Below are 12,694 nucleotides of genomic sequence, written 5' to 3'. Positions count from 1 at the left end.
TAGAGAAAGATGTTGAAAGTTTATTTTTTCACTTGGTTAGAGTATAATAATATTAGTTTAATCCTTTATCCAAGTGTGAGCAAACAAAGTTTGCGCCTGAAGTATCTTCAGGACTAGGGTAAAGTGATACAACACCAGGGCAACTCGTTGCAAAGGTGGAGAAAGCTACCAACACTCCTAACACTGCCCTGGTGTTGTATCACTTTACCCTAGTCCTGAAGATACTTCAGGCGCAAACTTTGTTTGCTCACACTTGGATAAAGGATTAAACTAATATTATTATACTCTAACCAAGTGAAAAAATAAACTTTCAACATCTTTCTCTAAATCCAGAGTAATTTATTAAAAAAGGGTGGCACACCATTTGGCAACTCCTATAGGTAGAGATGACCTGCTAATGCTTCTGCCTGGTATTTCCACTAGGGCCTGGCTCCCACTGAAGAGACCTCAATAAAGGTCGAAACTAGTCTGGGTAGTGGCCCTTCCTTTAATGCATAACATTAGACATATCCGCAAGGAGATGTGTTTTGCATTACATTATAGGAGATACTGAGTTAGGAGTGTTGGTAGCTTTCTCCACCTTTGCAACGAGTTGCCCTGGTGTTGTATCACTTTACCCTAGTCCTGAAGATACTTCAGGCGCAAACTTTGTTTGCTCACACTTGGATAAAGGATTAAACTAATATTATTATACTCTAACCAAGTGAAAAAAAATAAACTTTCAACCTCAAAGTTAATTTTGCCTCCTGCAAAATTAAAAAGCTTACTCAACTCATCCAAAGACCCACTCCCTCCACTAGCCCACCCTGGAGTATACCGGATTTATTGTACCTGCAACATACCATATATAGGAGAAACAGGACACACAATTCCTATTAGACAAAAGGAACATAGATGACACATTAAATATAATAATTATGGTGAAGCTGGCCTTTCTGATCATGCCCTTGAATACCTTACACAGAATTGACTGGAAAACCACCAGCTGGCTACATCACACTAAAACATGGTATGAACGGAAATTCAATGAAGCCTGTGAGATTATTATCAACCGCCCCAATCTGAACAATAATGATGGTCTAAAAATCCTATACATATGGAGGGTATATATTCGACCTTCCTCACTAAGAACAACTATAAACAGGACTGTATAAAATCCAGTATTGTAAATCAAAAATAAGAATTGTAATACTAAAAATAGGACACCAATTGTTTCTGAAAGAAAACCATCTAAAAGAATGTTTATTCCTGTCATTGTAAAATAGAATTTAGCTTGATGTATTTTTTTTTTTTTCACCAGAGGTCACAGCCAGAAGAATAACATGTGATCAAATCATTGTTTTTCTAGCTTACAGTTAATGATGTAACTCAGCTTGTCCTGTATATTTATGTACGCTCCAGATGATGATCTTGATGTGAAGATCGAAATGTCGGGATAATAAAAAAAGTTTTTTAACACGGTTGTAAATTCCATAAAATTTTTAAAATGAATGCTGATTACTGTGTAACCCTAAAAGAAAGGATATAATGCATATATTTATATAAATGCAAAAAAATGCATTAAAAAAAAATATATGAAAAGTTGTCTGAAAAACAATCAAGGGGGAAGACAGGGATGCCCTCTGTCTCCAAACTTTTCAATATTTACATTAATGAATAACAAAACAAATTGCTATTATTTGCAGATGTCAGGTAACATCAGATAAGGAAGACAATTTACAAAGAGCAATATGTAATTTAAACATTATAGTGGAACAGTTTGGAATGAAAATTTCCATAGATAAAACTAAAACAATGGCATTTTGTGGACAAACTCCAGTTAGAAGCAAAATAGTTATTAATAATAAAATAATAGAACAGGTAAATACTTTCAGTTATCTTGGATGTGAAATATCATATGAAGGAGAAAAAGACATAAAATTAAAAACTTCAAAATTTTTACAGATTATAGGCCTGATAAAAGAACACTCAACCCAAATATAGTACAAAAAGAAACACGCTTGAAAATATACAATACTTTAGCAGTGCCCACATCATTATATGGCAGTGAAATTTGGCCAATAAACAAAGAATAAAAACAAGTGAAATGAGATTCATGAGAAGAACTGCAAAATACACATCATTAGATCAAAAAAGGAACGAATACATTTTAAAGGAACTAAAAAACAAAATCAATAGAAGAAAAACTAAACTATAAACAAAAATGGATTGAATATATGAACCGAATGGCCGACACCCAGCATCCTAAACAAATACTAAAATATATGCCCATTGGAAAGAGAAGGCAGGATTGACCTCAAAAAAGGATATTGAATGGATAATGAGACCGGAACAGACCAATATGATCTGTTCCGGTCTCATTATCCAGTGGTGAACTATAAAGGGCTCGCTGGAGCCCTTTGTTAAATTTTTCTCAAATTTGCGAGCCCATTGTTCTTCTTGTTTAATAATCTTGTAAAACTTGAAAATACCACTAATATCCGTGGAATGTATACATGCTACTATATAATTGCTACTCTAAATTCATATGGATTTTCAGATAACTATATAAAAATCATTTCATTGTATTTTGTTCTGATGGAGTTAGTGTAATGTTAGGAAACAAATCAGGTGTTCCAATCAAACTTCTACAAAAATTTCCCAAAGTTGTGATTTGGCATTGTGCTCATCGTTTACACTTAGCATTAGACGATTCGTTAAAAAACATTAAAGAAATAAATCATTTTGAAATATTTATGGATAAATTATATACTTTTTATCATCAATCACCAAAAAATCAACGAGAATTAAATACGATTGCAAAAGACCTTGGTATCGAAATTTTAAATATCGGCCGTGTGTTTGGAGACCACAAGGGCAGCTTGCAGTTTACAAATGGCTCTTGCTTTGTGGAGAAATTACCCAGCTTTATGCAAGCATTTTGTATCGAATGATAAATGTAACTACTTTTTAAACCGACTTCTCAATTTGGAATTTTTAAAAGATCTAGCATTAATGATTGATATCCTACAGGAATTATCATATCTGTCAGAAGCTCTACAAAGTCGCAATATGGGCTAAGTTAGGCCTTTTTTTTTTTGGCTCGACAATGCGAGCCCTTTATTAAAATTTCCATAGCTCACCACTGTCTATACCCGTAATTAGTGTTATGATGATGATGATTTATTCAGGTTAGACTAATTTCTGAGGGCAGCTGCAGATTCAAAAAACAGTCTTTTTCTCTGTGTCCTCAATTTGTTGTAATAGACTATGCTGGTTTTCTTCCAATAGATTCTATCAGTCATATATACAGCTTGGTCTATGAGACTCAGTTGCTGCAGATTGTAGTTGTATTTTTTATGTTCTCTGCAGATGGTGGCTGAACTTCCTGTCTGTCCTTAGTAGGTTGTTCCCTGTTCCTGCAAGGAACAGGGAACTCCAGGAACTGAGACAGGGAGGAGGATTTGATTCTTAGTGGAGCAGATAAAGGTACCTAGTTAGATTTGGGGGCTAGAAAACTGTGTGCAGATATTACATTTCTTTAGAATTCTGGCTATTTTTTCCATTGTATTTCAGACTTGTGGTGCAGAATATGATCTTTGTTCTTCTAAACCAGTCTGATTAGATGGACCGGTGTGCCCATAATAAGAAAGGCCACATGAGCACATACACATTTTATGTGCATCCATCGTGCATATAAAAGGTGTGCATGATGTATTGGGTTGGCAAATAAGTTTGTTCGGTTTATGAATTAGTACAAGTTTACGCCGCTTCGCCTGTCGCTATTGCGCAGTTGAAAGGCGACATTTCACATAACCTTTCAGTGAATTTTCGTTCGGCCTACTTCAGTTGCATGTGTGTAACATATTTTTAGAAATGGAAGGAAATAACATACATTACCAGCATAATTTGCTGGTAATGGAGATTTTGATGCCAGTGATGCGCCTCGTGCTGGTCGCCCGACCAAGTTTGATTCGAGTACTGAATCAAACTCGGTCGGGCTTTGCTGTAGTACTGAACATATCCCATACAAGCATTAAAAACCATTTGCACAAGCTGGGATATGTTTCAAAACTCAATGTTTGGGTGGCGCATGAATTGACTGAAGCCAATATGACTGCTCACATATCCATCTGTGATTTGCTGCGATGTCGCCAAGAAAACGACCCATTTTTGAAGTGGATGATTATGGGAGATGAAAAATGGGTCATGTACGATAACGTGGTACGTAAAAGATCATGGGGGGCACAAGAGCGAACCGCCGCAAACAACCTCGAAAGCGGGATTGCACCCAAGAAGATCATGCTCTATGTGGTGGGATTATAAAGGTGTTGTCCACTACGAGGTGTTACCGTCAGGCAGAATGATTGATTCAACTGTCTATTGCTCACAGTTAACACGACTGGCCCACGCAATTAGCGCAAAACGTCCTGAATTGGCAAATCGGAAAGGAGTTGTCTTTCACCATGACAACGCCCCAGATCCCACACATCGTTAACAACTGGAGTAAATTGTTACATCTTGGCTGGAATGTTTTGCCGCATCCTCCGTAATCGTCACACCTGGCACCTTCCACTTATTCTGATCATTGTAGAATTCTCTGAATGGGAAAACCTTCATTAATGAGGAGACTGTCAAATGACACCTGGTTCAGTTTTTTTCCAGTAAACCCAAGGAGTTTTATGAACATGGCATAATGAAGTTGGTGAACAGATGGCAGGAAGTCATTGATAAAGATGGTCAATATATAACTGACTAGTATGTATTATATATATTAAATAAAATGTGTTTCATTCCACTCTGAAAAACCGAACGAACTTATTTGCCAATCCAATACTAAAGATTTGAACTTTTGAGACAGATGATGATGTGATGCGGCATCAATATACATTCCAGTGTTTGTTACTTTTTCTGTATACAGAGAACTGTAGACTGTCATTAAGTTTTCACAAGATAATAACATCCAGAAATGGAAGGTGCTTGTTGGCTTCTACTTGATTTGAATTTAAATTTAATTCTAAGATGATCTGAAATTGATTTTCTCCAGCTCAGAAAAGAAAAAGTTCCAAATGGCTAATACCTCATCAACATATTGAAGCCAAGTAGAGGATTAATAAAAAAAGATGTTAATGTGTTTTTCAAAATGTACCATGTAATAGTTTGTCAAAGTCAAAGAAATAGGTGATACTGTTGCAGTGCCTTCAGTTGGTCTGTGAAATTATGAATAAATTATGTCATCGTTGTTGTCTTCCTATCCACGTGGCCTGTTCCGGAGTCAGTTCATCTTCTTTTTCGACGTCCCCTATTCCTTGTTCCTCTAGGATTATATGTTAAGATCTTTTTTGGTAGTCTTTCTCTCTGCATTCTTGCTATATGGTCTAGCCAGTTTTTCCTATATTTGATCATTGAGTTTGTTATGGGATTGATTTTGAGATTTTTAATTATTCCACTATTTCTTTTTTTATCTAATAGAGTAGGTTTTTCTGTTTTCCTAAGGAATTTCATTTCTACTGTCTGAATTCTCTGTACGTCTCTTTCTCCAAAGGTCCAGATCTCACTTCCATATAATAGTGTAGGTTTGGCTGTTGTTTTGTAGACTCTGAGTCTTGTGTGTTTCTGTATGTAGTTAGGTTTAAAGGTTCTGTTAATTACTCCAATGATTTTTATAAAGTTTGTCATCTTAAAATCAATATCTATTTCATTTATGTAAGACAGTTTACAGCCTAGGTATTTGAAATTATTAACTTGTTCAATTATTTTATTATTTATTAATATTTTACTTCTGACAGGTTATTTCCATAAAAAGCCACGACTTTAGTTTTCTCTGTTGACTTTTCTAGGCCATACTGTTGTATAATATTATTTAAATTATAAATTGATTTCTGTAGTTCATCTTCAGTCTTTTCAAAGATGATCTGATCGTCAGCAAAGAGTAGTGTATTTATTTTTGCATGTCGATCGATTTGGAAGCCACATGTATTTACTTCTCTCCATTTTTTGAAAATATTGTCCATTCCCAAGGGCTTGCAATTGCAAGTACGGGCTTGGCGCACCCCCGGGGGGGGGTACCTGAGGCAAGTATGGCCTCCTTCACTCTTTTAGCCATACTTCTTTCCTGTCTTGTTTTTTGTCTTGATCCCTCTAGAAGAGGACACGATAGTATAATCTTTATTATCCTAACTTCTTCTACCTCTGGAGGGGGAGGGGGGCTCCTTCACTCTCCCCTGACACTATTGGAGTAATTGAGGGCTAAGGGGAATTTCATTTTCCTTTAATAACCACTAACCAAGGCAAGCTTGATGACCTTAAGGTGGCAGCCCCCACCATCAAGCTAGACTGCAGGAGGCCAGTAACCCTCTCAGTTGAACCTAAACTCACTAAAAAGACTCGAGACAATTCAAAAAGGACAGAATAAATTACATTGGAGAAAAAAAAAATTATTAGCTGATTTTTGACCACCTTTCACAACATTTTTGTTAAGGTTCTAAATATACATAAAATTTATAAGTTCTGCATTACTTTAACCTTGCCATCTCAGGGTCTGACTCCCACTGACCTCAATAAAGGTCAAAACCGGTCTGGCTAGTGGCACTTCCATTAATGGATAGCATCATTACATGTCCCAAGGAGATGTGCTTTGCATTATGGGAGATACTAAGGAAGGTGATCAGAGCTTACTCCACCTTTACCATGAGTTGCCTCAGACCTGAAAATACTTCAGGTGCAAACTTGACTTACCTGCTTTTTTGCTTACTTGGGAAAAAGGATTTAAACCAAGTTTATAAAATTGCTTGGCATTTTTAACTTGACATGTCTTGTTCTTATAATTCTTGTTTCAAATCATGAAGTATTTCTCAGGGAGAAAGACTGATGTCCATGTTACATCAGATGAAATATATCAAGTTGAACTTCCAGAAGGCTTTGATCCAGCTTCATCATTCTTGTTAACTTCATTGGAAGTTTCTCTCTGCTCTTCCCCAGTAGCCATTTCAGTGCCTTCTGACTTGGATGGCCCATATTTCAGCACTAAATCACAATAACTTAAGCCTCTGTTCATAAGATTTTCTTGACAAAATAGAATGCAAATACCTGGGAGAGAAGGCAGACTCCCACTACAGTAGATAAAGAAAAGTAAAATAGGAAAGATTGAATGGAAGGAACAAGAAAAAAGGAAAGAAAGGTAAAAAAAAAAAAAAGAAGAGTAGGGACCAGTCTACATATAATATAACAGATGTATATTACATGAAATAAAGCATGGTTCAGCATCAGGTATCTCAGGTTTGCTATTGCTGTACTCACTAAAGTGAGCCTTTGAGGAGTCATTGAATGACTGTAATAAAAAAAAAATGATTGCAGGAAGCTTTCTTTGTTTTGGAAGGGTCATCCTTGGTAATGCCCCTGATTTTTGTGATTTATTTTTTATTTTATTTTTTTTTTTGTTTCCTTGAATTATTAGAATTCGATAGTTTATAGATAGAATTCTCCTGCTGCAGTTATTATTATGCATTATGATATGCACTTCAATTTCAGCTGTTATTTCTGATTTAATTTATCTCTTTTCATATGTCCATTGAGAATAGTCATGAAATGTGGCTGAAAATTGTGCTTATAATAAATTTTTTCCCCAGTGTAAATTTTTATTCTTAATTTAATTTTAACGTTATGTACTGTATTTGCTGGTGTATAAGACGCACCCCCTTTTTGTACACATTTTTTAGGAAAAAAACTTTATTACTGAATATTATAATGAATTTACAGTATTTCAAATATAAAGTAATAATAATAAGTAGGTCTACTTTCAGCAAATACCTAATCTAACTAGGAAGGAGTACTCACCTTTTAATCTTCTTCATCAAAACCCAGAAATTCATCTCCAGAGCTAAATGAAGAGACACTTGAAACCTCTTCTAAATCAGAATCTGAGTCCTCATACAACAAATTGTCCTCTGTACCATCCAGTGCATTACTAATCTCACACTTCTTAAATGATTTACCACTGTCTCAGTTTTCACAGCATCCCATGAAGCTTTGACCCACTTGCAAAATGCTAGGCTTCTTCCTGATGGTTTAACCTCAAAATCTGAAGACTGCATCCAGCTGTTCCACTTCTCCTTCATAAATCCCTTAAATGGTTTATTAATACAGACATCTAAAGGTTGAAGCTGACTAGTTGGACCTCCTGGAATTACAGCTAACTGAGTTTTCAATTCCTTGAGTTTATTTTTAACATCTTCTGTTCTGTGAGAACAAAACTGATTCCATACTAGCAGAGCAGACTTCTTCAACAGTCCACCAGGGTGCCTAGACCAAATTTTATCTATCTATAACTTCATTCCTCCTCTATCCATCCAGCCTTTTGCGTGAGCGTGTACAAACATTCCTTTAAGCAGTTTTTCTTTGGGTAGCGTCTTCCTTTTAAAAATCAATAGTGGCGCCAATTTTGTCCCATCAGCACAGCAGAATAAAACAACCATGTAGTGAGTTTTTTTGAGGACACATCAAAAGTCAGCGGAACCTCGTCCATGTTCCTATTTGCTCAAATTCAAAATTTTCTCATTTCCTTGCATTAATGACTAATCAATGAAATTCAATAATTTTTTTCTTCATATTCAGCTGACATCTTTTGTGATATTTTTGTTTTTGTCTGCATACATACCTGATTTCTCTTCATGAATCTTGAACACCATGATGTTGATCCAGTAAAGTTGATGATCCCACTGTTAGTGGCTATCACTTTCGCTTGATGAATAATCATTTTTGTAGACACTGAAAGTCCCACTTTTCTGTGGTCTAAAATCCAAGTATTCAGTTCTGCCCCAAGTTCTGGCCATTTTGCAGTTCCACTTCGTATGTTATGTTATGTTTACTGTGAGTTGCTTTTTTTTTTTAGATCCTCTTCCTGATTCCGCCAAGTTCTTATCATTTTCTCAGTTGGGGGTGATCCGAAATGCCTCTCTGCAGCTTTGTTTCCATGTTCTTTAGCATACACAATCGCAGGTAGCTTGTATGCAATATTGTAACAATCCCGACGTTTTTCAACCATAATTTGTCAAGAAATTTAGAGAAAATTTAATGGTAGAAATTTATCACTGTTCACAACAACTGCAACAACAATTGGAAAGTTTAAACGAACTTTCTAAACATACAGCTGTGATCCTCAATGACAGCGCATGCGCATCCACTAAACTCTACGTAACTGGAATGCTCTCACACACCGCAAGAAAGAAATAGCGTAACTTGGAACAGAGAAAATTTCCAGAAATGAAAGTAATAAAAAAGTGAGTATCGGCGTATAAGACACACCCTGTTTTTCAGACCTATTTTCAAAGGAAAAAAGTGCATCTTATACCTTGACAAATATGGTATTTAGAATTTTTTCCTAAAAATTTAGGATTTTGTTTAACTAAGAATTGATAACAGAATTTAAAATATACCTTTTTTATGATTTTTCTTTTAAATTAAATTTTGTCTTTTTTTGTTTCTTTATTTTTAATCTCCAGAGTTTCCTTATCGCGAAAGGCTTCTGTGTCATCCTCTGGAAGTGTGAAAGGAAAATTATCAGCTTCTGGGAGAGTAATAGATTTGAGGAATCGATCAGTTAGTCTCCCACTTCGTCCTCCTCGTCCTATGAGCATCACTGAATCAGATGATGGTAGTATTAAACTGGATGCATCTTCTTATAGACTGCTTTGTCAAGACTTAAATGGTGTCAAAACTTTGCTGTTTAGACTAAAAACAATTATACAAGAGGTAATAATTTGTATAGAAGTTACAACTTTTTTTTTTTTTTTTTTTTTAAATAAAAGCTTGAAATATTACAGATTTTTACAGAAGCCTTTTGACTCTTTATTTTAACAGATTTTTACTTTTGTAAGAATAGTTAGTCTCAATTGAAACAAATTGTAAAAAAAAAAAAAAATTTGTTCCATAGTATAATGTTCCAGTTTACAAAACATATATTGTGTTTTCTATCTTTGCAGGCTGAAACACTGAATCCTTTTGAGCACACAAATACAGTGGTAGGTAGAACTAAAATTTCATTTTGTTATCCTAATTTGTGATTGATAAGAATGTGCATATCTAAAATGGATATAGTAATAGAGAAATAATTTCAGCAAATCATTGTACTAGGAACATTATCAAATTTTTATGGGCCCCTACAGTGGATGGTTGCTTTTATGAATTCCTTAGGGTTTGATGCTTTACTATTCTTATTATTATATATGTACAGTAAGAATTCCTGACAAGTAGTTAATGAGTTTGACTTATATATAAAACTTGCTCATTGTTAAGGCATTTGAAACTTTAAAACATTAAAAATATATAGTAAGGTATTTATTCAGCACTAAACACATTTTAATATTTCATTCTATACTATAAGAAAACTATTCTCACAAAATTATTTTACTAATCAGGTTATCTGTAGCAGTATTATTTGTGTTATACTGGAAAATAAATGTATACCCTAAATACAATTGTATGTAAATTTGATAAATACCGTACTTTTTGAACATTAGGTGTTCATTCTCACACAGTGATTGCTATAGCGATTGTTATACAATTAACTATCACTGCAGACCATTATAACAAATTACTGCAAAGCTTCTTAGACACAATGCTTTTGTAAAGGAAATTCACTATAGCAAACAAGCACTATAACAGGCTCTTTCTTTGGTCCTTAAGAGATTACCACAGTAAGAGTTTACTGCATTTCCATTATTGTATTCTTGATTAATAATGCTTACTGAAAAGAATATAGCTCTAATAGTACATACAGTGTTTCATCATTCTTATTAATGATGCTATCAGGAGTTTACATTTTAAAAATTAAACTAACAAGTTGTTATTCTTACTGATAATGAACAACAACAACAAAAAAATTACAAATGTTTTATTCAGAGAATTGTAAGATTATGGGCAGGCAACACTGTCCAGTCAGTGGCAGCTTGTACATAAGCACTGCAACACTGCAGCATCCCCAAGGAAAAAAATTATTTTTGTGTTTAAAAATAATAACAATGCTTACAACATTATATAAATACAATACAACATGTTAAAGGTTACAGCTTATGTTTCGACATTGATTGAATAGTTAATAATTGGAATTGTTCAATTAAGGCTTTAGATTACGAAACAAATGCACTTCAGAATTATCACGTTCCGTCAGTTGAGACTAGACTCGCCAATATTTGTTTGCACTTGTCACTGCATTGGTGTGTGTTCATGGTGAGGGTGAAATATTTTTGCCAAAAATATTTCACCCTCACCACAAATGCACACCAATAATAAAAGTTTCATATCTCACAGAAATAACGCATACAAGCATACAATTTATCTGTAGCGACACTGCTCGTTGAGCAGTGTCGGATTCACTTATTACGTGCAGTGACAAATGCAAATGAATATCGACAAGTCTCAAAATTCTCGAAGTATGTAAATTTACTTATTTTATTTATTCTTATGGCAAAAGGAATACAGAACAGCTACAGGTCAATGTCCAGTCTGGAAAGCCAATCCAAGGCCTCACCTGTCACCTTGTGGATGTCCTGTAGACCACCACTGTGAAATTGGTGCCTTGGGCAGCATGTATGTATGTATGTATGTAAATTTACATACAGTAAAACCCCGTTTTTACGTTCCCGCAATTTACGTTTTCCTGTCATTTACGTCATTTTCTGTTGGTCCCGTCTTAAGGCCTATTCTCACAATGTATTGTTTTCCTGCCATTAACAACTTGATGTGGACATTATTTCCCGTGATTTGCATTTTTTTTTCTCAGTGGTAATACCGATTTTTGAATTGATTTCAGCGGAAATCTGCTCATTTCTGTTCTTAGGTGGCTTTGCTTTCGGCTGTAGTTTCATTTCTGCCATCACGGTGACTTGTGCACATGCAGCAGTACTGTAGTGATGAGCAATACTGTGATTTTTCAATCACAGTACGAATTGATATTGCAGAATTTCTGCAACGTAATTTAGCGTGTGAAAGTTGCTTTCAAGTTGCAGTGGTGGATTATCCATGTTAGTAACATGGAGAAAAAAGACAGAAAATGTATTTCGGTAGAAGAAAAGATGACAATTCTGCGATATGTAAATTGGCATGCCGGAACATGTGTGCATTTAGCATAAGATCTTGGACTCTCTGTGTCCACTTTGAACATGATAATAAAAAAACAGGTCAAGTATTGAACTCAATGCAAAGCAATCTGGAGCTAAGTCAAAAAAAAAAAAAAAAAAGCAAAAACAATCAACAATTAAAGATTTTTTTAAATAGATAAATGTAAGTACATTGTAAATTCATTTATTTTCAGTTATTAAATTTTGTAATCTAGTATGTAGACTCACATACTAGCAGTAAGTCATCTTTTAGCCTTTTTTTAATGTTTTTTTACATTTCTTGCTATTTACACTTTCCTGCTATTTGCACTTTTTCCCATCAGTCCCCTGAAAAGTGTAAAAAAGGGGTTTTACTGTATTTACATTAATTTACAATTCTCGAATATGTAAATTTACTTATTTTATATATTCTTATGGCGAAAGGAATACAGAACAGCTACAGGTCAATGTCCAGTCTGGAAAGCCAATCCAAGGCCTCATCTGTCACCTTGTGGATGTCTTGTAGACCACCACTGTGAAATTGGTGCCTTGAACAGTCGTTCACAATATAAGTAATCGTCTGAGCCATGGGAGAACAATCACAATAAGATAAGGGTGGT

The 12,694-nt window shown here is 34.8% G+C and overlaps 1 protein-coding gene across 1 annotated transcript in view; it reads left to right on the top strand.

Annotated features, from left to right (window-relative positions):
• The window catches only part of LOC150110436 (uncharacterized), a 286,950-nt gene that overhangs the window by 98,018 nt on the left and 176,238 nt on the right, over positions 1 to 12,694 (top strand). Inside the window, exons 3-4 of the mRNA XM_090398515.1 lie at positions 9,480 to 9,729; positions 9,960 to 9,998. Of these exons, the coding sequence (XP_090254641.1) occupies positions 9,480 to 9,729; positions 9,960 to 9,998 (289 nt within the window). The remainder of the gene's footprint in view (positions 1 to 9,479; positions 9,730 to 9,959; positions 9,999 to 12,694) is intronic.

This window comes from Typopeltis vanoorti, chromosome 1 (genome assembly GCF_054136105.1).
Source record: "Typopeltis vanoorti isolate ZY-2024b chromosome 1, IOZ_Tvanoo_1.0, whole genome shotgun sequence".
Taxonomy (NCBI): domain Eukaryota; kingdom Metazoa; phylum Arthropoda; class Arachnida; order Uropygi; family Thelyphonidae; genus Typopeltis; species Typopeltis vanoorti.
This window is presented reverse-complemented; position numbering and strand designations above follow the sequence as displayed.